The sequence below is a fragment of the Schistocerca americana genome, chromosome 5, assembly GCF_021461395.2.
Source record: "Schistocerca americana isolate TAMUIC-IGC-003095 chromosome 5, iqSchAmer2.1, whole genome shotgun sequence".
Taxonomy (NCBI): domain Eukaryota; kingdom Metazoa; phylum Arthropoda; class Insecta; order Orthoptera; family Acrididae; genus Schistocerca; species Schistocerca americana.
This window is the reverse complement of record NC_060123.1, coordinates 489,672,805-489,698,432: the sequence shown is the minus strand read 5'-3', so window position 1 is coordinate 489,698,432 and position 25,628 is coordinate 489,672,805. Positions and strand designations below refer to the sequence as shown.

Sequence of the window (25,628 nt, the reverse complement as noted above, 5' to 3'; positions counted from 1 at the left end):
ATCGTGGTCAACGAGTGACTGAATAGGGGATTTAGACCCGCTTACCGATTTTACATATGACCAAAACTTTTTAGGGTTCTTGTTTAGATTGTTTGCCAATGTTTTATGTTCGAATTCGTTGAATGGTTCTCTCATTGCTCTCTTTACGCTCTTTTTCGCTTCGTTCAGCTTTTCCTTATCAGCTATGATTCGACTACTCTTAAACCTATGATGAAGCTTTCTTTGTTTCCGTAGTACCTTTCGTACATGATTGTTATACCACGGTGGATCTTTCCCCTCGCTTTGGACCTTAGTCGGTACGAACTTATCTAAGGCGTACTGGACGATGTTTCTGAATTTTTTCCATTTTTGTTCCACATCCTCTTCCTCAGAAATGAACGTTTGATGGTGGTCACTCAGATATTCTGCGATTTGTGCCCTATCACTCTTGTTAAGCAAATATATTTTCCTTCCTTTCTTGGCATTTCTTATTACACTTGTAGTCATTGATGCAACCACTGACTTATGATCACTGATACCCTCTTCTACATTCACGGAGTCGAAAAGTTCCGGTCTATTTGTTGCTATGAGGTCTAAAACGTTAGCTTCACGAGTTGGTTCTCTAACTATCTGCTCGAAGTAATTCTCGGACAAGGCAGTCAGGATAATGTCACAAGAGTCTCTGTCCCTGGCTCCAGTTCTGATTGTGTGACTATCCCATTCTATACCTGGTAGATTGAAGTCTCCCCCTATTACAATAGTATGATCACGAAACTTCTTCACGACGTTCTGCAGGTTCTCTCTGAGGCGCTCAACTACTACGGTTGCTGATGCAGGTGGTCTATAGAAGCATCCGACTATCATATCTGACCCACCTTTGATACTTAACTTAACCCAGATTATTTCACATTCGCATTCGCTAATAACTTCACTGGATATTATTGAATTCTTTACTGCTATAAATACTCCTCCACCATTGGCGTTTATCCTATCCTTGCGGTATATATTCCATTCTGTGTCTAGGATTTCGTTACTGTTCACTTCCGGTTTTAACCAACTTTCCGTTCCTAATACTATATGCGCACTATTTCCTTCAATAAGAGATACTAATTCAGGAACCTTGCCCTGGATACTCCTGCAGTTTACCAATATTACGTTAACTTTTCCTGTTTTTGGTCTCTGATGACGGACGTTCTTTATCAACGATGATAATGTCCTCTCTGGTAAGCCGTCAGGTATTTTATCGTTTCGTCCAAGGGGGGGTCCCTCTAACCTAAAAAACCCCCGTGTGCACGCCACACGTACTCTGCTACCCTAGTAGCTGCTTCCGGTAGGTAATAATGAAGTAAAGCATAATGTTAGGTTAGTACCTACAGTGAAAACAATACCTGACACTTATTTACCATTTAAGGTATTTGTTATGAATTCCTGTGCTGCTCCGAATGACACCGTGTGAGAAGTAGACATCAAAAGAGAATCGAGTTCTCAAATAACGTTAGTAGACTGATTTCGGAGCCGGCCGCTGTGGCCGAGCGGTGGACGATACAGCATCACTCGAGACTGGATGTGTATTGATAATTCAGATCCTGTGGTCTCTCTGTCAGTCAGTGCTCTAACCTGAGTAATGTTGTATGCGAAAAAAGGGGTAAAGTAAAGAGTTAGAAAAAACAGAATAGTGTAAGTGAAGGAAGTCCTGTGGCCGAGCGGTTCTAGGCGCTCAGTCCGGAACCGCGCGACTGCTACGGTCGCAGGTTCGAATCCTGCCTCGGGCATGGATGTGTGTTATGTCTTTAGGTTAGTTAGGTTTAAGCAGTTCTACGTTCTATGGGACTGATGACCACAGATGTTAAGGCCCATAGTGCTCAGAGCCATTTGAACCATTTTTTGAAGGAAGTACTCATTGGTCGAAAACGATGGCACAGAAAAAGAAAGGCGAATGTATTACAGATATGTTTTGTAATACAGCAATGTATTGTAGCAGCACATCAGCCAGACGTAGAATTAGAAAAGCGTGTGTCTTACAGATAGGTTTTGTAATACAGCACTGCACTGCAGCGGCATCTCACGCAACTCCGCCGTCAGCCGGGAACGCCAGCCTCGCAGTGTTACCGCACTCTAGGGCCCCGCTGTGCCACGTCCTCTGCAGGCGAGGCTACGACAACGCCTCGTCCCCTGCGCGCCGTGGGTTCGGCGTCCTCTCCTGCGTCTCACCGTCTACTGGAGGTGGACATTGGATCTCTGATGTGTGGTGAACCTAAGAAATAAATCTACTGCTGCAATTTGAGTGTTCTTTATTGGCTCCTGCTGTTACTAGAGACCCCGCATGCCTGATTTGAATGAATCTTACCAACCGCCCAGACAAATCTGCTGCTGGTTTTCCCACCCTCCAACGGCGTAGATGTTGCCCAGCACTCTGGAGTCAAAAGACAGGCCGTATTCCCTCTAAAATACTGAGAATTTCTTGAGCATCAAATGCTCTACGCAACCCACGAGCAACTCGTGCCACACGCGTGGCAGTCGTGTGATCACGTTACTGTGACGTCATAGACGCTGTGGGTTTCATTTTATGATGGTTGTAGTCTTTGACCTCTGCGGCATTTGAGTGCTCTAATCGGGTTGTAACGACATGAACAGTGCGATCAGCTCTTATCGACTCGGAAGCTTTCCCCGCCAAACTGGATTTGTGGTTTCTTGCTTGTTATGTTGATTCAGAAATAAAGGATGAAATTTTAGTTATTGTGCACATACCGTACCGTAGGGAGAATTAACAATGAAATTCGTTGGTGATTTGGGATGCGAAAAAAGTGCATAATCTGCATTTAATGTTAATGGCTGTCACTTCTGGAAACAGCAGGTCCAACCTGTATGGGAATCGAGGCAAACTGAGCCTGGATTGCAGACGTGGATATATTACTTCAGGATACCTCAAATCAGCGCAAGAGATCATCAATTATAGTGGTTAGTGACTCGTGGTCCGCCAGTGTCTTGGCAGTCCATGATCAGATGTGCGTGAGAGATCTGTAGAACATGCTGGCCACAACAAAAGTGGAACATCGTCTGTGTGCAGAAACTTGCTGCCTGTCTTGTTGGAAGATAACCTTAAGCAGACCTCGAAGATAGGGCGCTACCATTGACCTTAACACAAAATAAATGTAACGTCTGCTGTCCAAATTCCGAGGTATGTGAACAAGCGATGAGTTTGTTGTGCACGAAATTGTACACAATACCATCACACTAGATGCTAGTTCTGTATAACGATGACATTCGCTATCTGGTGACAATCGTTCTCTTAGGAGCCTCCACACACTGGTTCGTGCATTGTGGTACTGTACATAGAACCGGGATTCGCCTGAAAAGACGACGTCGTGTAATTTCTGTCTTCAGTGTGTTCCTCTGTGATCCTGTGTCAGGGGAAGTCGCAAAATTGTCTCCAAGCAGACAGTCAGTATCGCTTCAGACGTCGTGGCGCTCTTCGTGTGAACATTCGTCTGCTACAAAAAGAAGACATATATCCAGGTTCAAGGTATGTAAAGTAACTCTACGATGATGCACGGGTCAGCGCTCAACGTATGTCCTCTCGGACGTAAGTCACGAGCGGCTGATAAGATACTGCATGGTATTGATTAAGGCCCTCATAAACTTTTATTTTGAGCCGTCATTCTGTTTACTGATTTGACAAGACCTGCCACGAATCCCTCTCCTGCGCCAGCCTCTTCATACCATAGGATCACATGAAATATACGTCCTCAATTACTTGCTGGATATATTCAAATCTCTGTCTTTTTACTGCTGGCTGGCCTTCTAAAGCCCCTTACTACCAAACAGGTTATTTCCTGATGCCTTAACGCATGTTGTATCAATATGTCCCTTCTTCTTTTCAATGTTTTCCTATGTTCCTTTGTTTGCTGATTCTGTGGGAAACATGCTCGTTTCTTACCTGGTAAGTCCTCTTTAATATTCAACATTCTTCTTTTGCGTATCACGTCAAAGGCTTCGATTACTATCTATTTCGGTTTTCTCTCAGTCAATATTTCACTGTCATACCATGATATGATCTATACGCTCATTCTCAGAAATTTCTTCCACAAATTTAGGCCTATGTTTGGTATTAGTAGAGTTCTCTTGCCCATGAATGCACTTGCTAGGTTGCTTTTTACGTTCTTCTTGCTCTGTCCATCATATGCTATTTTGGCACCTAGGTAACTGAACCTTACTTCGTGATCGTCAATGCAGATGCTGAGTTTCTCGCTGTTCTTATTTCTGCTACTCCTATAACTTTCGTCTTTCTTCAGTTTAGTCTCAATCAGTATTCTGTAATACTTCTTCAAATTCACTGAGTATACCAGTGTCATCAGCGAATTCCTTTGATCATGAATTTCAGATCCACTCGGGAAAAATTATTCTATTTCCGTCATTGAAAGAAGGGGCGAGAGACTACATCCCATCTCTTAGGCCTTTTTAACTCGAGCACTTCGTTCTTGGTCATCCAGTTTTAATGTTCTTCCTTGGTTCTTATATATATTGGTTATTATCCGTCTTTCCCTATAGTTTATCACTATTTTCCTCGGAATTTCGAGCATCTTACACCATTTCCATTTTTCAATTTTTTCATTTGACTTTGTCGAACGCTTTTTCCAGCTCGATTAATCCTATGGCACTCCTTTAGCAATCAACCGCACGTCAGAACAGCCTCCAGGTGCCTTTACCTTTCCTAAAGGTGAACTGAAAGTCGTCCAACGAGTCCTCAATTTTCTTTTCCTCTATTCTGTATATTATTCTTGTCATCCACTTGGATGGATATGCTATTAAGCTGATTGTCCGATAGTTCTCGCACTTCACATTTCTCGCTATCTTCGTGTGCTGTATATATGATATTTTTTCGAAAGTTTGGTGGTATGTCGCCAGTCTCACAGACGCCAGCTTGAATAGTCGTTTATTTGACACTACCACCAGTGATTTTGGAAATTTAGATGGAATGTTATTTCTTCCGAGTTCTTTGATAGCAAGTTTTTGAAAGCTCTTTTAAATTCTGACTCTCGATCCCTGTCTTGCGAAGTACTTTTGAATAAGTTTTCTGAGAGTTGTCTTGAGTAGCTAGTTTGGCAGCCCACTCGCAGCGGAAATACCTTAGATGTCGTAGCTGCAAACAGGCCGGGCCTTATCGATGGCGTCAGTATAGAGACGGGGATTAGTGACCATGGTGTCATCGTAGCTACGAAAGTTAAAACGTTTAATAAATCAGCCATGAAGGCTTGGAGAGTGTTTCTGCTAGGGAAAGCAGATAAACAGTTCTTTGTATCTCATTTAGATAGCGAATTCCAATCATTTATTTCCGGTAAGATGAACATAGAGGAATTATGGGCAAAGTTTAAATACGCTGCAAATCGTTCTCTGGACAAATACATGCGCAGTAAATGGAGTAAGGACGGAAAAGACCCACCACGGCTTAATAGCGAAAGTCGGAAGATGCTGCGGAAGCAGATTCCATTGCACTGACGGTTTAAAACAGAACGAGCAAATGACGACAGGCAAAGGTCAGCAGAGATTCGTGCGTCTATGCAACGATCTGCGTACGAAGCATAGAACTACTACCACTGACATGGCTTAGCAAAAGATCTGGCGGAGAACCCGAGAAAACTCTGGTCCTATGTAAAATTGCTAACCAGATTGAAAGCTTCCATCCGGTCACTTATTGACCAATCTAGTGATACAGTTTAAGATGGCAAAATAAGAACCGAAGTTTTAAATTGCACGTTTAAGAAACCGTTCACTCAGGAGAATCTTAGAATCATCGATCAGAGCCCGGTATGGATGACATAGAAATAAACATTTCTGCCTTAGAGAAACAACTGAAAGAAACGAAAACAAACAAGTCACCAAGTCCGGTTAGAACCTTAGTTCGATTTTAGAGCGAGTGCTCTACAGAACTGATCGCTAATTTAACATGCATTTATCGCGAATCTCTCGCTCATTTAAGTCCCAAGCGACAGGAAAAAGCACAGGTGATTCCTGTATATGAAAGGATCAGAAAACGGATCCGCAAACTTACAGACCGATATCCCGAATATAGGTTTGATGCAGAATCCTTGACCATATTCTCAGATCGAATATAATAAATTTTCTTGAGACCGAGAACTTTATGTCCACGAATGAGCATGGTTTTAGAAAGCATTTCTCGTGTGAAACTCAGCTTCACCTTTTCTCGCATGATATGCTGCGAACTATGGATGAAAGACAACACGCAGATTCCATATTTCTAGATTGCCGGAAAGCATTTTATATGGTGTATTGCAGACTGTTAAAGAAGGTACGAGCATATGGAATAGGTTCACAGGTATGTGATTAGCTCGAACTCTTCTTAAGCAATAAAACACAGTGCGTTGTCCTGTACGGCGAGTGTTCATCTAAGACAAGAGTATCGTCAGGAGTGCCGCAGGGATGTGTGATAAGACCACTGCTGTTTTCTGTATATATAAATGATCTGATCGACAGGGTGGGCTGCTGCCTGCGGGTGTGTGCTGAAGATGCTACGGTGTAAGTAAAGGTGTCGAAGACGAATGTCTATAGGATGATACAAGCTGACGTAGAAAAAATTTTTTTGTTGTTCTGATGAATAGCAGCTGACTCTAAATGTAGACAAATGTAAATTGATGCGGATGAATAGGAAAAACAAACCCGTAATTTCGGATAAAGCATTAGTAGTGTCCTGCTTGACGCAGTCAAGTAGTTTAAATATCTTGGCGTAACGTTACAAAGCGATATAAAATGCAACGAGCATATGAGGATTATAGGGTATGCGAATGGTCGACTCCTGTTTATTGAGAGAATTTTAGGAAAGTGTGGTTCATATATAAAGTAGTTCGCATATAGGACCCTAGTGCGGTCTGCTAGTTTTGTTACAGGAAGACTCAAACAACAGGCAAGTATTTCGGAGACGCTTCGGAAACTCAAATGGGAATCCCGGGAGGGAAGGCGACTTTCTTGTCGAGGAACGCTACTGAGAAAATTTAGAGAACCGGCATTTGATAGTGACGGCTGAAGGCTCCTGCTGTCGTCAAAATACATTTCGCTTAAGGACCGCGAAGACAACATACGAGAAATTAGGGCTCTTATGGAGGCAGATAATCATTTCTCCCTCGGACTATCAGCGAATGGAACAGGAAAAGAAATGATTAGTAATGGTACATGGTACCCTCCACGGCGCCCTTTAAGGTGGCTTGCAAAGTATAAATATAGATGCAGATGTTGATATCTCTTTCATGTCGATTACAATTACTTCTTCTACCATGTCTTCTACCATGTCATCAGGCAATTCCTTCTCCTTACAAAGGTCTTCAGTGTAATCTTTCCAACTTCCGCTCTCTCTCGCTGTCTCTATCTATCTCTCTCTCGCTCTCTTTAGGTTTCATAGTAGAATTCCTATTGCATTCACACCACAGGAGTGCGCGAAACGGGAGAGCAGGAAACGCATAAATACCATTTTCTGCATCGGGTGACATCCAGATTCCGTCGAATGGTTCTGAACGATCCGTAGCGGTTCCACCTTGTAAATAAAGGCAAAAATGGCAGTCACGCAACACTCTTAAGGGATGTGAACGAGGTCAGTGAGATTGCAGGCAAACGATGGACTCAGAAAAGAGTTGAATTATCCGGGAGTGGCTGACACAGAAAAGAGTTGAATTATCCGAGGGTTGCTGTCAGCAGTGTCAAAAGGATGTCAAGAACATCGTTCTGTCGCACAACGCACTGCGAACTGTCGTTTTGTATCGAGAAATGTATGAGAATCAACGTCCCAAGGCAAGGAGTGGTTTCATTGACGTCCTTTATGCTATTCCCCTGAGGCCTTTTCGTGTCAGTTCTGAGCTGCGGTGTGTATGAAATGTTTTAGTCGTTGATCCATAGAAAAACGCGTGATTTCAACACTGGTCGTTGCGGTTCTGACCTCCATCGCCGAGACATCAAGGGAAAGGCGAAATGAGGGTAACAGGTGGTATGATTACGTTCCCATCCCGTGTCACGTCCACGGTGGTACTGGTCAGAAATTTGGTGTCCATGTGATATCATCGCTTACATTCACATGAACGTCTGAACTCTGGTCTTTTTTCCCCATGTGCCGACGACACCTTGCCGTGTGAAGTGTCGCAAAGCCAAATTTGAAACCTCTGCTTCTTAATGGAAGACAAATACGATATTCGAAAAAGCGACCCTTTAACTGTGTTGCGCAGTGTAGACTGACCGAGGAGAGGTATGGGATTTGCTGCAGTGAAAACGCAGCTTGAAGTACTTACAGCATTACAAATATATTATTTAATATCTGCGGAACTGATAAGAAATTGCTTTCAGAAGCTTTAAACATTTTTGGAAAGTAACTATTAACAGCCGTCAAATAATGTGTAAAAGGCATGTTTGACCATCAGCTGCTTTTTTACTTAAAAGCCAAATTTCGTCCGTTTTCACTCATAGACCACCTTCACGGATTAGGGTTAAAGCAGTTTATACAACAACATAACGTGTGTCATTACTTAAGTAATGGCAACGTCTCATATGTAGAGCATGAATTCCAGTATACCACGCAGGGCTTTTGAGGGCAAACATAAGCTTAGCAGTATTGAAAAGAAGATCAGAGGTACCTGCAGCGGCTCTGGTCTCGTAAACTGACATACGGCCGGAAGAGCGGTGTGATGACTACTTGCCCTCCATATTCGCATCCAGCGACGCCTGTGATCCGAGGATGACACGGCGTCCGGTCGGTTCCGTTGGATCTTCATGGCCTGTTCGGGCTGTGTTCAATTTTATGTTTGTTGTATACATACACATACAACTTTGTATTGTTTTTCACAGTCACATCTAGGACAAAATTTTTCATTTACCTTTATCAAATTTTATTTATCTATCTATTCAATCCTTTGCAGCCTATCATCTGTAATTTAAACACAGGTTGTATTGACTCTCTCAGAAGTTATGCAATATACATTGATAGCATAATATCCCGGCCAAATATGCCCTAGTCCGCGACATTTTATTCGTTTATCGTTTTAAAGCTGGCCCGATCAGCAGAAGCTTGCGTTTACGCCGAGAAATATAGTTGCTCCATGGTGTGCGGTCGGTTATGGTAAAAACTTGGCTATCGGAAAAATGGACTCGATATACTACTACTACTCCTTGGCGGTACAGGCCTTGCAGGGCCTTAGCCTCCTGGACAACCTCCGCCCCCTCTTCTCTGCTGGCTGCCTTGGCTCTCCATCTTCTCACTCCCATCCTTCTCAAGTTCTCTTCCACGCTTCTAGCCATCTGGTCCTTGGTCTGCCCCTTATAAGATATCCACCGGGTTTTCCTTTGAAAACTTTCTTGACTGTGCTGTTCCTTACCATTCTTTCTACATGTCCCAACCAACGTAGTCTATTACTCTTTATTTTAGTCACGATATCTGGTTTGTTGTACAACTCTCTGATGTCCTCCAAAAATCCCTGTCATTCACTGGCCCGTAGAGCTTCCTAAGTATCTTCCTTCCCCATCTCAGCAACAGCTCACCGTTTTGTGTCATAGTCCACGTCTCCGAACCATACATCACCACAGGTCTAAGTACTGTACGATACACCGTCAGCTTCAGATTCCTACTAAGGCTCCTTGTTTTAAACACATTAACCAGTGCAAAGTAGCTCCTGTTATCAGCTGCAATCCTTACATGTATTTCTTCTCTCATATCATTATTCTCTGTTACTAGTGACCCAAGATATTTAAAGCTCTCACAGCGTTCATATTCTTTTCCGTTCATAGTCATGCTTCTTTCTCCTTCATTGTGTTTTTCCTAGATGTTAACATATACTTGGTCTTAGATTGATTAATGGTCAGCCCCATCTCCACTCCATACCTTTCTGCTGTTTCAAGCTTTTCTTCCAGGTCCTCTTTCCTCCTGAACAACAAATCAATATCATCCGCACATGCAAGCTCCTGAGTCACTCTATTAAACAGTGTTCCTCCAGGGTTGTTGCTTGAAAAACAATAAAGCTCCGGGAGAAAACAATATTACAGCAGAAATGATAAAATATGGTGGAGAAAAACTAGTAAGCATTTTGCATGAGATTATAGTGGAAACATGGCGGAAAGAATATATGCCGAAACAGAGGAGTACAGCAATACTCTGCCGTATACACAAGAAACATGACAGAGCTGACTGCGGGAATTCAGAGGAATTGTACTACTCTGTATAGTGTATAAAGTATTAGGAAAAATCATAGCTGGGCGGCTAAGAACAAACGTAGAAGAGTATCTAGGAGACTAGCAGTGTGGTTTCAGAGCTAATACATCCACTACAGACCAGATTTTCAGTATCAGACAGATTCTTGAAAAATGTTTTGAGTACAACATCGATTTCCACCAGCCGTTCATTGACTTCAAGCAAGCTTATCAAAAGGGATCGACTTTGGAAGGAAATGCAAGAGGCAGGAGTCCGTAAAAACCGATAAGACTGGTTCAAATGACTTTGAGAAGAACGGTATGCAAAGTAAAGACCGAGGGCACTTTATGAAACGCATTTGAAGTTAACCAAGGACTGCGACAGGGTGATGTGCTCCCACTGTTCTGTTTAATATCGCACTGTAAGGTGGAACGCGAAAGACACAAAGCAACAACCCAGGGAACTCGATATAGAGAAATGTTAATGTTACCCAGATGCGCATAAATGTAGGTTGTTGAGCACCATTTTGTAAAAAATAAATTGGTGCACAGTTGTACAAAGAAAAGAGAGAGAGAGAGAGCTGAGATTTTATCATTGTAAGTCGATGAGACAATGTATGGAAATTCTATAAAAGGTAATTCAATCGACCTCAACTACATTATGAAGTGAATTTTGAAGTAGTTAATTATGCTAAACGTCTATAGGAACGTCGGACGTTTGGTTTATGATGTTTGCTGGTTGATGTGCAAGCACGGTCAAGGGCATTTAGAAGTGTTTTCCTGTTATTAACACAAATCTGCGAACAGCTACGCGTCATATGACCAAATATGGACTTAGTCGCACAGAATTAGTATCTGAGGATCCTATACAAGTTCCCATTTATGAACAGTGAAAGTTTTACAAGCGACTGGGGGATATCAGCAGTTGCTTCTGATCTACGAGGTCATCGAGATTTCAGTTCTACAAATTTAATATTCTTTCTAGGTTAAAATCTTATCGCCCGACGTTTTTTGACAAAGACTGAATGACATATGCTCATCTTCTGTAAGACGGTGGAGGTACAATAAGATCAGCAATTGTGCTCTTGCGAGAGGGTTTTTGCTTATTCACGACACGAACTTTCTCAGCATAGAGCAGTAGACACAGTTTCAGACGTTGGTGCATCTCTATTAAGTTCAAGTTATGATTACTTCAATTTTAATTGTTTGCTTTTCACGATTAATTACACCGTCAGTGCAATATATCTGCACATACATACAACAATACACACAAACATAATAAGGGATACATTGTAATACTTAATTTTATCCTAAACAGTGATGTCTCTCATCAGTATAACTATTTCTGCTAAAATAATAATAATAACACTAGTCAAAAGGCATTTTGCATCTGGGATGTGATACATCCACTAGTATGTATTTTGGTGTGTAGAGTCGGAATATACCTTTCAAAATGTTCTAGCACGTACCATTTTTGAGTTTTTAAAGGTTTTTTTTATTTTTCGTATCCAGTATTCCGCTTTTTGCTGTTCTTCTGTTTTGATGTTTAATTGTTTGTTTTTGATTTGCAGAGGAGAGCAGAAGATCTACAAATCGTCTGTAAATGGTTGGTCTGGTAATCAAGTGGTGTGAAAGAGATCCTCACTGAGTGTTCCCTGTGAAAGACAGTGCAAACTTTTTGTGTTTAAAACTTACGCTAAGAAAAATGGCAACTAGTAAATCTTGTTGCTGTCTCAACCACCCTGACAACTTTTGTTATGTGCATGGGAAATTCACTCCAAAAGCCCAAAGAAAACCAATTATTGATTTGGCTAAGAAGGCATATGAATTGTATTTTGATTGTCCTGTTGGTGATCAAGATAAAATTTTTGCACCTCATATTGCCTGCATAATCTGTACTACAACCTTAACCGATTGGTTGAAAGAAAAACTCCGAGCCATGGTATTCGCTGCTCCGATGGTGTGGTGTGAGACTAGAGACCATTATTTAGTCTGTTACTTCTGTCTCACAAACATTTCAGGACATACAGGCAAAACGAGACTTAAAAGAAAGTATCCAAATATATCTTCAGTGCATTTGTCTGTGCCCCATGATGAGGGGTTGCCTGTTCCTGTCTGTAACTTGAAAGCCTCGGAATCAGACACTATGTCAAGTGAATGAGAAAGTATTGAACATGCAGAATAGTACTGCTCTCATTATCATGACCCTTCGCCTCAGCTGTTTCATCAAAAGGAATTGAACGATTTGGATCGCGATATAAGACTTTCGAAACAGCAAGCTAGACTCTTGGGGTCGAGACTGCAGCAACGTACCATTCTAGCTCCAGGGAAAAAAATTTCCTGTTTCAGATCAAGAGGTGTTTTCTTCGCTCAGTATTTCGATATGCAGAAGTCAATGTGTGTTTGTAGTGATGTCAAAGGTCTGATGATGCAGCTGTGTGTACAACATAATCCACAGGAGTGGCGACTATTTATTGACTCCAGTAAAACCAACTTGAAAGCAGTACTACTGCATAATGGCAATGCATTTCCATCGATACTTTGTGTGTGTGTGTGTGTGTGTGTGTGTGTGTGTGTGTGTGTGTTGTGCGAAGGCTAGGGCTCTACCTCCGGAGGAGGTTGGTCCCTCAAGTGTGCGGGTTAGGGTAGCTTATTGGGGACACCATTTAATTGACAAAAAGGAGGCACCTTATTTTGCGATTGGGAGACTTTGGGCACGGTTTTTTGGTCCTTGAGGCCCACAGTCTTGGTATTTTGATATATTCTATGTTGTTGCATCTGGTACGTTGTTGTATGTTCTGATATTGCCAGTTTTTGAGTTGCTTCTTAATCGTACTGTAAGATGGATAACGGAACACGTATTTTATGCCAATGGGCTGGTTCAACTGTTGCCAATTCTTGGAGTTGTTGTCGAGTAGGTCTGAGCAGTTCTATTTTATCAAAGAGTCTTCTTGCAGTGGTGTTGATCTGGCTGTCTACTGTTGGCATGTTGAGTTCTTCGTGAATTTGATTTGTACTGGTCCACCATGGGGCGTTAAGAATGAGTTTGGAGCATCTGTTTTGTAAAGTTTGCAGTGGTTTTCTGTTGGATTTGCTGGTTATGCCCCACGATGAGCAGCCGTAGAGCATCATTGGTTGGACTATTGCTTTATAGATGATAGTTTTGTTCTTTGGTACATTTCTTTACTGGCCAGAAGAGGATAAATTGAGTGGATGGTTCTTGATATGAGTTGTCGTTTTTCTTCTATGTGTTTGTTGCTTGAATATCATTTTGTTATCTATTGTTACTCCAAGGTACTTTACTGATGTGGTCCATGGGAGTTGCGTGCCGTTCAATTCTATTTGGCCGTGGGGTCGGCGGCGTGTGAATATGATGGCGACTGTCTTTTCTGGGTTTATTTTTATCTTGTTGAGTTTGGCCCATTTTTCTGTACAGTCAACTTGTTTTTGTAACCTATTTATTGTGGTTGAGAGTCGTCTGTGCGTTGCCAGAATTGCTGTGTCGTCTGCAAATTGCGCAATTATCAAGGTTTCTGTAGTCGCAATGTCATTTATATACACGGTAAAAAGGGTTGGTGAGAGTACCGAACCTTGTGGGATTCCTTCTCTCAGTACTTTGTGTGCTGATCGCTTGCCATCTATTTGTACGAAGCATCTCCAGTCATGTAAAAAGCTGTCAATAATTTTGATGTAGCAGTCAGGTATGTCGGTCTGGTCTCGTAGTTTCGTGACAAGGTTGTCTTTCCAGACTTTATCATACGCTTTCTCCACGTCTAGAATAACTGCGACTGTTTATTTGGAGAGTTTCATGTTATGAGTGATATATTCTGTTGTACGAAGTACCTAGCGTTCTGCTGACAGTGTTTCTTGGAAGGCGAACTGTTCTTCTCGGATGATGTTGCCGTCAAGCAATGATTGTCGAATTCTTGGGAGCAGGATGCGTTCCAGGAGCTTTGACGTGGTTGGAGGTAGGCTAATTGGTCTATAGTTTTGTGGTTTTTTCAGATCCTTTCCAGGTTTAGGAATAGGTACAATTTTGGAAATTTTCCACGCTTGTGGAAAATAATGGTTAATTAAACAGACGTTGATGATTCTGGTCAGTAGTACTATGGACTTCCTAAGCAAGTTCTGGAGATAAGTATTGGAGATCGGGTCCGGTCCAGGAGCGAAGTTTGTGCCAAGTTGGTTAATCATTGTTTTCACTTCCGCAGGAGTGGTTAATTCTGGTAGGTCGCAAGGTGGTGTCTGACGTATATTCTAGACTGTAGCTGTCACGTGTCGTTGATATTGGAAGATGTTCAAACAACTTACGGGTTTGCTGCCGGGTGACGTCGTCGACCACCTCCGATATTTCGACAGGAGCACACCCTGCCATTCTCAAGGCACAAATGCAAGGAGGAAGAAATGCACAAGGAAATTTAATACCTCGGTTCACAGAGGAGAAACAAGGAAGATACCACACACAGAACAAGTGTCAACACAAGCAAAGATGGCCAACACCAGAAATATCGATAGTGACAGTTAAGGTCTCATATTGGAATATGTCTTGCTGTTGGTGTTCTTGAGGTTCTATTGTATTTTGTTGTTCGTAGGTAGCTGCAAACAGTTCCCCCTGGCTGAAAGCATCAAAGATGAGGTTGTTATTGTTGAGTAAGGCCGGTTTATGGGTGTTTGTGCGTCGGAGGTTTTTAATGAGTTTCCAGTCGTCTTTGTTTCGAAGTTGCAGGGTGCTCATTCGGTCTTCCCAGACTTTGGCTCTCCATTCTTGCACACGGTGATGTATTTGTTGTTTAAGTCAGTTTAATTGTCTTCTGTCTTCTGGGTTTCATGTTTGGAGCCATCGGCGTCTAGCTGCGTTTTTGAGATACTCGAGATCTTGTATAAACGGTGGGAGAGTGTGAAGGTTTGTTTCAGGAAATATAGTTGTTGTAGTTGCTTTCTTGTGTGCCGATTTGATTTTGTCTGTTAGAGAGCCGATGGCTTCTTCTATTTTTTGAGTAGTTGTTAGGTCTAGTGTGGGGCGAATGTTATTGTTTAGCCATCTCTGGTATTGCTCCCAGTTGATTGTGGTTTTATGTCGTGGGTGAGGCGGTTCTATTGCGTTACCGATATGGCCAATTACAGGTTAATGATCGGAGGTGAGATCTTGAAGGGTTCAGAGGTGCAGATTGGGATCGAGGTTCTTGGTGATGAATATGTCAAGGACGTCTGGTTGGTGGCGATGGTTGAATGGAATGTGGGTGACATCTTCAGGAGAGGGAATTGCAGCATTCAGTCGTCCTTGTAACTTATATAATGTGTTCCCGTGTGCATTGTTCCATCGGGCATTTCACGTCGTGTTTTTTGCATTTAGGTCGCCGACAAATAAGATTTGGTGGTTGTTGTCAAATATTTGTAGCAAGTCATTTTCTTCAAATACTGGTCTGGGGCTAAGATATGCGGCCACCAGGGTATTTTTCCTTGTACTGTTTCTATTGTTACTATTGTAGCTTCTAATGATGTGATTGGTGGAGTAATTTCAGGATTGTGTCGTATGTGTGAACGAATAAAAATGGCCATTCCGCCTCCCTGTCGATTGATTCGGTCGGTTCGGTGGCAAACCATGTTCCGGGGTTTGAAGGATTGTGTCGGATGTAAGTGTGTTTCAGTGTCAAATAGTACGTCGATTTTGTTATCTTCTACGAATTCGTTTAGTAAGTCTTTTTTGTTATGAATTCTCGAGGCATTGAAGATACAAAAACGTAGGTTGTGTTTCCTGGTAGGTCTAATTTCCATTGTCTGTACCAAAGAATTTCATAACTCCACCGAAAATTGCCATTATTTTTGATAGTATGTCTGGGGCATTCATAAAGTGTTGGAATTTGGTAGTGATGATTGATATGATGTTCGTCCACTGAGTGTTCTGCCAGAAGTTTTTGATGTGGTTGAGGAAGTCGAGGAAGGAAGCAGGTCCAGTTGTTTGGTTCGAGGTTGAATTTGGTGGTTGTTGTGTCTGGGTAGTTGAAGATGATTCCTGATTTGTTTGGAGATTTGCACATGTTTTACGTCCTCTGCGGCTCGCTTCAGCTGGGGTTGGCATTTGTGTGTTCTTTATGCTTGGTTGGATTGTTGCTACTGTTGGAGTGGTGGTCTTTGGTCGTTGGGTGAGGTAGATACGTATTGCTTTCTGGAATTTTTCACAGCCGTGGAAGGACGCCGGGTGGCCATCTTGTTTGCAGTTGACACAGTATGGTGTTCACTGGTAGGCTGCATTCTCTTGCTCTATGGGCGGCACCGCAGCGGACACAGCGGGTCGGCATAGAGCAATAGTTTGCGGTATTGAAAAACCCCTGACTTTTTTACACTGTGGTGGACCGTCTTTATTGTGGTATGATTCTATTATCACCTTTGTGTCTAGGATGTAGCGGACGTGGTAAATGGCGTCGTTTTCTGGTTTTCTGTCGAGTGTGACACAGAAGACATCCATGGGTCGTAGTTGTTTTGTGTTATTGTCCCTTTTCTTGCACTGGTGAACGTTATGTGGATTGAAGTTGAGGTATCGTAGGTCTTTTTCTACTTCTGCTTCTGTAACGGTTTCAGGTAAACGTTTTATCACGACTTTTAGGTGTCTGTCATTTTGCGGTTGGTGAGTGAAATTGTGAATATTATGATGATGGAAGAAGTCGAGTGCTGTCCGTTGATCTTTCAATGAGTCAAAATGATACTTCATGGTATTTCCTTTACAGAAGCCTGGATAGGTCCTTCCATGTGTTTTTTCAGGGCTGCATTAAGCATCAGGTAGTGGCCTTGGTACTGGATGGTAATGGGCGGAATTCTTGGTTTCCTTGGAATGGCTTGAGGTGCATTTGATAATGATGGAGTTGGTTGGGTTGCAGTTGCTGGATTGCTGGTACTATTGATTCTTTGTATTGGAGGTGTGAGAGGTTCAAAACGGTTTTCTGTTTGAATGGTGAATTGTTTGTACGGTGCGGTGCTGTGTCGTCTTCGGTGTTATTTCATTTTATTGTTTTCCGTGGAGGAGGGGTTTGGAAGTCCCCTTCCCTATCACCTTGTTCCATCTCCTCCTGCTCCGATGATTCAGATTCAGAGGAACAGTAGTACTGTGAAATGTTGTCATCTTCGTATGTCTGATTTGTATCTTCATTGGTTGAGTTTTGTTCAATGTCCTGTCGTGGTGCGTCGTGATTGGTTGTTTGGTTTCGGCGGGAAGTCGCCATGTTGGTGTCCTGTTATATCTGTTGTAACTTCTGGATTTGCTGTCTCAGTGCATGTTCGATGTCTGTTTCATGTGAGGCGGTGGTGTTCGGCTCAGACCTACTCGCGAGATCTATCTCAGCCCCAGTGCTTGTCCTTTGCCTAGAAGACCGTGGACGTACAACGTGCGAGGGGCCGGCCTGCTCTCGGTCGGGCTCCTGCGTCTGAGGCCCTGGATCTTCGTCGTTCCCTTCACTATCCATCTACCGCCAGCTATTCTGGGGAGGCTCTCCTGAGTCCTATTACGCCCTGGCAACCTATCCACACGACAATTCTGCCGTACGTTCAATCAGGTGCGTAGTAAAAACGCCGCCCCTTGTGACCGTCACACAGCTTGCGCTGCTCAGCGCTCGATGTCGATACCTTTGGCTTACGCAGTGGACATGGAGGGAACTTATTAAACCGTGTCTTTGCTGCTAGAGACAATCAAATATAAGGTTCATGAATGGCAGCTTTGCTGCGATTTAAAAGACGTTGCACTTCTTACAGGCTTACCGGCTGGATGCACAAAATACTGCTGCTTTTTGTGCCTTTGAGACAGCAATGACACCAAGAACCACTATACAGTCAAGAAATGGCTTATAAAGAAGTCATATGTTCCTGGAAACGCAAATGTGTACAATACCCCATTGGTTGAGCCCGATAAAATCATTTTGCCTCCCCTTCATATCAAGTTGGGCCTTATCAAGAACTCTGTAAAAGCTCTGGGTAAAGAAGGTGAAGCTTTCTATCACTTAAAATAAAAGTTTCCCAAATTAAGTGAGGCAAAGCTGAAAGAGGATATATTTATTGAACCACAAATAACAAAATTTCTGAAAGATCCAACCTTTGATACCAAACTCACACATATCCATTAGTTGCTTGGTCTTCTTTTAAGGCAATTGGGGGGGGGGGGCTTTTTAGGAAACAGAAAAGACAAAAATAATGAGCCCTAAGCGATGAGCAAGGTGAACGCTTTCACCAAGACATTCTTAGCGTGGAACACCATTACCGAGGTCACTGTAACCCTTCGACGATGGGTTCTTGTTAGGGAGAGTTGCAATTGGCTTGCAAGCAGCAGCTTGGTATGATAAAACCGCAAGACTCTGGTTCAGAGTTGTGAGGTCCACTTACCTGTTTCCTGTTGCTTGAGAAACGTGAAGCAAGTGTAAAAGACTCATCCACATCTTAATTTAGGGACTGGTAGAGTCTGCTGCAAATAAAACGTAACAGTATGAATATCACTGTCTGCCTCCTCATGTTTCGACTGGATTCAAATACTAGCCTTGCCTGCCACTGTTCTTAACTGGTGTTATTCCAGCTATTACTCAAGACTTTCTTTCAGCTGGAGGTCACTGGTACTTACAGTTTTTACTTTGAGCATGTCAAAGGCTTACATCTTTGGTGAATTTACTCCAACACTATACCCTTCTGTAAAAATTGGCCTGTACTTGTCTGCAGATATTGGCTTATAGGACATATCGTAGCAAAAGAAATTCGTATAAGGCTGGTAAAAGAGCTGTTGACAAAATATCGATATGTCGACAATTTCACCACAAGAGTTAGATATATATCGGTTGTAATTTTCACCCAATATACAGATATATCGATATTAAAATGGGTGTCGATATTTATTTATTTATTTATTTATTTCTACAATCGTATTGACCAACTAGGATCACGTGTTAACAACTTCAGTTCCTCTTCTTCCTTTGTTGTTGTTTCCTATTTTTCCAGTATTCCCTCATTTTCTCCCCATGAAGTCCCTTCCTTTCTTCTGTCTACGTTGTTCCTGATTTTTTATTTCTTCTGCTTTGAAAGCCTTCCAAATTTAGTATTTTGTTTTTAAAACAGTTTCTTTCTGCTATTTCTGATTCTTTAATGTTGTTTCTTTCAAGATATTTTCTTACTTCTGTAATCCATGCTATTGTCGATTTCTTCTTCCAGAAATATAGGAGTATTTGTTTTGTTAATCTATTTCCATCCATTCGGTAGAGATGTCCAAAAAAGGTTAATCTTCGTTTGGCCATTACTTCAGATATTTTCTACACTCCTGGAAATTGAAATAAGAACACCGTGAATTCATTGTCCCAGGAAGGGGAAACTTTATTGACACATTCCTGGGGTCAGATACATCACATGATCACACTGACAGAACCACAGGCACATAGACACAGGCAACAGAGAATGCACAATGTCGGCACTAGTACAGTGTATATCCACCTTTCGCAGCAATGCAGGCTGCTATTCTCCCATGGAGACGATCGTAGAGATGCTGGATGTAGTCCTGTGGAACGGCTTGCCGTGCCATTTCCACCTGGCGCCTCAGTTGGACCAGCGTTCGTGCTGGACGTGCAGACCGCGTGAGACGATGCTTCATCCAGTCCCAAACATGCTCAATGGGGGACAGATCCGGAGATCTTGCTGGCCAGGGTAGTTGACTTACACCTTCTAGAGCACATTGGGTGGCACGGGATACATGCGGACGTGCATTGTCCTGTTGGAACAGCAAGTTCCCTTGCCGGTCTAGGAATGGTAGAACGATGGGTTCGATGACGGTTTGGATGTACCGTGCACTATTCAGTGTCCCCTCGACGATCACCAGTGGTGTACGGCCAGTGTAGGAGATCGCTCCCCACACCATGATGCCGGGTGTTGGCCCTGTGTGCCTCGGTCATATGCAGTCCTGATTGTGGCGCTCACCTGCACGGCGCCAAACACGCATACGACCATCATTGGCACCAAGGCAGAAGCGACTCTCATCGCTGAAGACGACACGTCTCCATTCGTCCCTCCATTCACGCCTGTCGCGACACCACTGGAGGCGGGCTGCACGATGTTGGGGCGTGAGCGGAAGACGGCCTAACGGTGTGCGGGACCGTAGCCCAGCTTCATGGAGATGGTTGCGAATGGTCCTCGCCGATACCCCAGGAGCAACAGTGTCCCTAATTTGCTGGGAAGTGGCGGTGCGGTCCCCTACGGCACTGCGTAGGATCCTACGGTCTTGGCGTGCATCCGTGCGTCGCTGCGGTCCGGTCCCAGGTCGACGGGCACGTGCACCTTCCGCCGACCACTGGCGACAACATCGATGTACTGTGGAGACCTCACGCCCCACGTGTTGAGCAATTCGGCGGTACGTCCACCCGGCCTCCCGCATGCCCACTATACGCCCTCGCTCAAAGTCCGTCAACTGCACACACGGTTCACGTCCACGCTGTCACGGCATGCTACCAGTGTTAAAGACTGCGATGGAGCTCCGTATGCCACGGCAAACTGGCTGACACTGACGGCGGCGGTGCACAAATGCTGCGCAGCTAGCGCCATTCGACGGCCAACACCGCGGTTCCTGGTGTGTCCGCTGTGCCGTGCGTGTGATCATTGCTTGTACAGCCCTCTCGCAGTGTCCGGAGCAAGTATGGTGGGTCTGACACACCGGTGTCAATGTGTTCTTTTTTCCATTTCCAGGAGTGTATATATTTTTACAGAGCTACTCATTACTTCTTATTTTCCAACCATCTGCAGTTTTCATTGCACCCATTATTTTTCTAATAATCCTTCATTCCAGTACCTCTAGTTGGTCCATCTTATAGTTCATCATTAGGCATTCAGATCCATATAAACATTCTGGTCATACCACTGTGGCGTAGTGTTTCAGTTTTATTTTTCTAGATATACATTTCTTGTTGTAAATATTTTTGGTCAAAGCATATGCTCTTTCCATTTTGTTAATTCTTACATCTATTCAGATTTTTCTAGTCCATTTTGTTGTATAGTTTCTCCAAGATATTTAAATTTCTTTACTCACTCTATTTTACCTATTTGTTTTTCTATGTATTTTGGTGCATTTTTTATATTTGTCATGAATTTTGCTTTTTCAGCTGAAATTTTGAGACCAGTTCTGTTTGTTAATTTTTCCAGAATGTTTATTTGAGTAACTGCTTCTGTCACATTTTCTGTACATATTGCAAAATCATCTGCAAAAGCCAAGCAGTTTACCTTAATTCCATTTGTTTTCCTTTCCAGAGTTATTGGTACAATTTTGCGATTTTTTAGCTCCAAATTCCAGATCCTTACAATTTTTTCTAGAACACAGTTAAACAATAAAGATGATAAACCATCACCTTGTCTAACACCAGTTTTTATTTTAAAAGGCTGGATACTTCTCCCATAAATTTGGCTTTAGATACTGTGCCTGTTAGTGTTTCACGAATTATGTTTGCTAGTTTTGATTTACCACCAAATTCTCTAATGACCTTATCTATCGTTTCTCTGTCTATACAATCAAATGCTTTCTTGAAATCTATAAATGGCACTAGTATTAGTTTGGCAAGGAAGTAAGTATATCTCTTATGCGTATTCAGCTATTTGCCGAATTTTTTTAAAATACAAATCGCCATGTACAGCTCACTTTTCTTCATCATATTAGAGCTTCAATATAAGGTTCTTATCGTTTCCAGAATTCCATGTACAGTATTTGAGCCTGCAGTTTATAATATTGACAAAGTCCTTTCATTACTACTATTATCACGCAGATCCATTGTTTGCATTGCAACCTAACATAAAATGCGGTTTATTGTCACCAAACTTTTCCGCTCTCCTCATGACTCAGTTCCATAAAGATAACAGGCGTTTAACTGGTCTCTGTCAATCTCTGTATAATGAAGGAAATGTCCTGGCTGACTGATTGATTGATTAATCATCGCCCAGCTCAAACAGCAAGGATAGAAACTTGAAATTTGGAGAATGTGTGGATTCTATACTATCGACGTCGTTTACGAAGGGATTTTTCGAAATTTCAACCCTAAAGGCGAGGAATAAGGGATGAAGGTTTGTTTTAAAAAAGTCTCGTTATTCGGTACCCAAACTCATGACAAGCGACTCAGTTCTAACAGGCCCGTTAATGGATGAATCTATTTTTTAACAGACACACGTGCTTGACCGGTGGAAGGCTCTACAAAAACATACTGTATCAAGCTGGCACCCCAAAGGGGGCGTTGCGTCTGAACAGTAATTATCCTCATGGCCAGGAGACAACGAATTAGTTTGCTGAAGCAGTGCCCTCTTTTTCTTATTACTGTTCAGTTCCTCCTCCCTGGATGACTGTGTTTTATTATTAATCTCTTTAAATTGTTTTGTATCTTCCTATTATTTTTCTCATTAAGAGTTTGTATCTGCTTAGTAAATGCATTGAATTTTTCCAAAATTATTTCTAATTTATTTCTATTGACATGGTCATCTTTCTTGTGATGATACACATAAACAGATATTTTATTTCTCATATCAACATACTTATTGTCTATATTGATGTTTTTAATTTTAACTTTAATTGTATCCTACACTTGTCTTATTGTATCGCTCACAACACATACAACTTTTTAAATTGGTCACAAGCACAGCTCACCGTTAATTTTATGCTGGGTGCTGCTAACAGACTGTGTATCGACTGCAGGTTGCTCATTTCTGCATACTGTTGTTGGGTGATATGATTAATTTCTCCCCAACATACTTCTTCCTTTTTCACTCAATTTTATTATTCGTTTCTGATTCAGTTTGATGTCTGTGCTATGCAGAATATCTTGTTTTATTCCCATTGCCCTTGACAACACGTTTTCTCCTTGGTGCTTTCTTATGAAATTTTCTTGAGATTTGGCTTTTTAGTTACACTTTATTTATCTTTCAGCTGCCGAGATCACCACATAAAGTGTTCCAGGTTGGCTTGGGCTGCATGAGGGGTTTGTTACACTTCACTTCTTGCCACCTGAACACTCCTTTTACAGGTATATACAATGAATGTTGTTTATTGAATATTTGGTCACTGTTAAGTATTATTAATCAGGGTCCAGCTACTCTGTGTCCTGAATAAGTGTGCCTTCTTCCTCCAACTTGTCTCAGACTTCGCCTCCTTACAGGTTGCAGGTAAAGCTGCCGAAAATTAATTTCTCATTCACTCCACCCCATAAATAAGAAGTGGGGATTCAATTCACATTCTTATATTACCTTCAAAATTACAACTCAGTATATGACAAATGAGGATAGCAACCAACTCGCTTACTAGCTCTTTGTACTGCGTACATAACAACTTGATAGTTATCAATTAAAATACATTTATTATCTTTAACATTTTGCATTATTAGATTTTGTGGAGCTCTATCTTCTGCACCGCCTGCTCCGTGGAATTCCTATCTCCAACTCAGCAGGTACTGTCATCTGATTGCTACCCACTTTCGTATAGTCAGTGGATTATTAGCTCTGTTATCAGCACCTACGATTTAAAACACCTCCCACGGGCGGGGCGCTCACCACTTATCAACTACTTTCAGTCACGAACATCTTTTCTCTGACATATATATTTAAGGAAGTGATACCTCTCATTCAAGGAATGGAATGTATCACTAAACTTTTCCTTTCATTCTACATCTACGTCATTACTCCGCTATTCACAATAAAGTGCTTGGCAGAGGGTTCAATGAATCACCTTCAAGCTGTCTCTCTACTGTTCCACTCTCGAACGGAGCGCGGGAAAAATGAGCACTTAAATTTTTTTTTTGTGCTAGCCCTGATTTCTCTTATTTTATCATGATGGTCATTTCTCTCTGTATATGTGGGTGCCAACAGAATGTTTTCGCAATCGGAGGAGAAAACTGGTGATTGAAATTTCATGAGAAGATCCCACCACAACAAAAAATGCCTTTTTTTTAATGATTGCCAATCCAATTCATGTGTCATGTCTGTGACACTATTTCCCCTACTTCACAACAATACAAAACGAGCTGCCCTTCTTTGTACTTTTTTGATGTCATCCGTCAGTCCCATCTGATGTGGATCCCACACCACACAGCAATACTCCAGAATAGTGCAAACAAGCGTGTTGTAAGCAGTGTCTTTAGTAGACCTGTTGCACCTTCTAAGTGTTCTGCCATTGAATCACAGTCTTTGGTTGGCTCTACCCACAACATTATCTATGTGGTCGTTCCAATTTAGGGTATTTGTAATTGTAATCCTTAAGTATTTAGTTGAATTTATAACCTTCAGATTTGTGTGACTTACCGCGCAATCAAAATTTAGCGGATTTCTTTTAGTACTCATGTGAATAACTTCACACTTTTCTTTATACAGGGTCAATTGCCAGGTTTCGCACCATACAGATATCATATTTAAATCATTTTGCAATTCGTTTTAGTCATAGTAAATAACAGCATCATCTGCAAACAATCTAAGATGGCTACTGACATTGTCTTCTATGTCGTTAATGTAATTCAGGAACAAAAGAGGGCCTATAACACTTCTTTGGGAATGCCGGATATTATTTCTGTTTTATTTGAAGACTTTCCATCTGTTACTACGAAGTAGTGACAGGAAATCACAAATCCAGCCGCGCAATTGAGGTGATATTCCCCAGGCACGCGGTTTGGTTTGAAGACGCTTGTGAGGAACGGTGTCAAAAGCCTTCTGGAAATCTAAAAATATGGAATCAATTTGGCATCCCTTGTCGATAGCACTCATTACTTCATAAGCTAGTTGTGTTTTGCAAGAACGATAATTTCTGAATCCATGCTGACTACGTGTCAATAAATCATTTTCTTCAAGGTACTTCATAATGTTTGAATACAGTACATGTTCCAAAACCCTACTGCAAATTGACTTTAGTGATATGTGACTGTAATTCTACGGATTACTCCTACTTCCCTTTTTGGGTATTGGTGTGACTTGAGCAATTTTCCAGTCTTTAGGTACGGATCTTTCTGTGAGCGAGCAGTTGTATATAATTGCTAAATATGGAGCTATTGTATCAGTATAATCTGAGAGGAACGTGACGTGTATACAATCTGGACCGGAAGCCTTGCTTTTATCAAGTGATTTAAGTTGCTTTGCGACACTGAGGATATCTATTTCTATGTTTCTCGTCTTGGCAGTGTTCTTGATTGGAATTCAGGTGAAGGAGATTCGGAAAATCGTGTTTAATAACTCTGTTTTAGTGGCACTGTCATGAATGACTTCACCATTCTTATCGCACAGTGAAGGTATTGATTACGTCTTGCCACTTGTGTGCTTTATGTATGACCAGAATCTCTTTGGGTTTTCTGCCAGATTTCGAGACAGAGTTTCGTTGTGGAAATTATTGAAAGCATCTCACATTGAAGTACACACTATATTTTGAACTTCTGCAAAACTTTGCCAGTCTTGGGGATTTTGCATTCTTTTAAATTTGACACACTTTTTTTGCCACTTCTGCAACAGCT

General features: G+C 42.0%; 1 protein-coding gene across 1 annotated transcript in view; it reads left to right on the top strand.

The window, feature by feature from the left end:
- Nucleotides 1-25,628, top strand: part of LOC124616468 (piggyBac transposable element-derived protein 4-like) — a 48,749-nt gene that overhangs the window by 10,465 nt on the left and 12,656 nt on the right. The window contains exon 3 of the mRNA XM_047144777.1: nucleotides 23,069-23,120. Coding sequence (XP_047000733.1) covers nucleotides 23,069-23,120 — 52 coding nt within the window. The remainder of the gene's footprint in view (nucleotides 1-23,068; nucleotides 23,121-25,628) is intronic.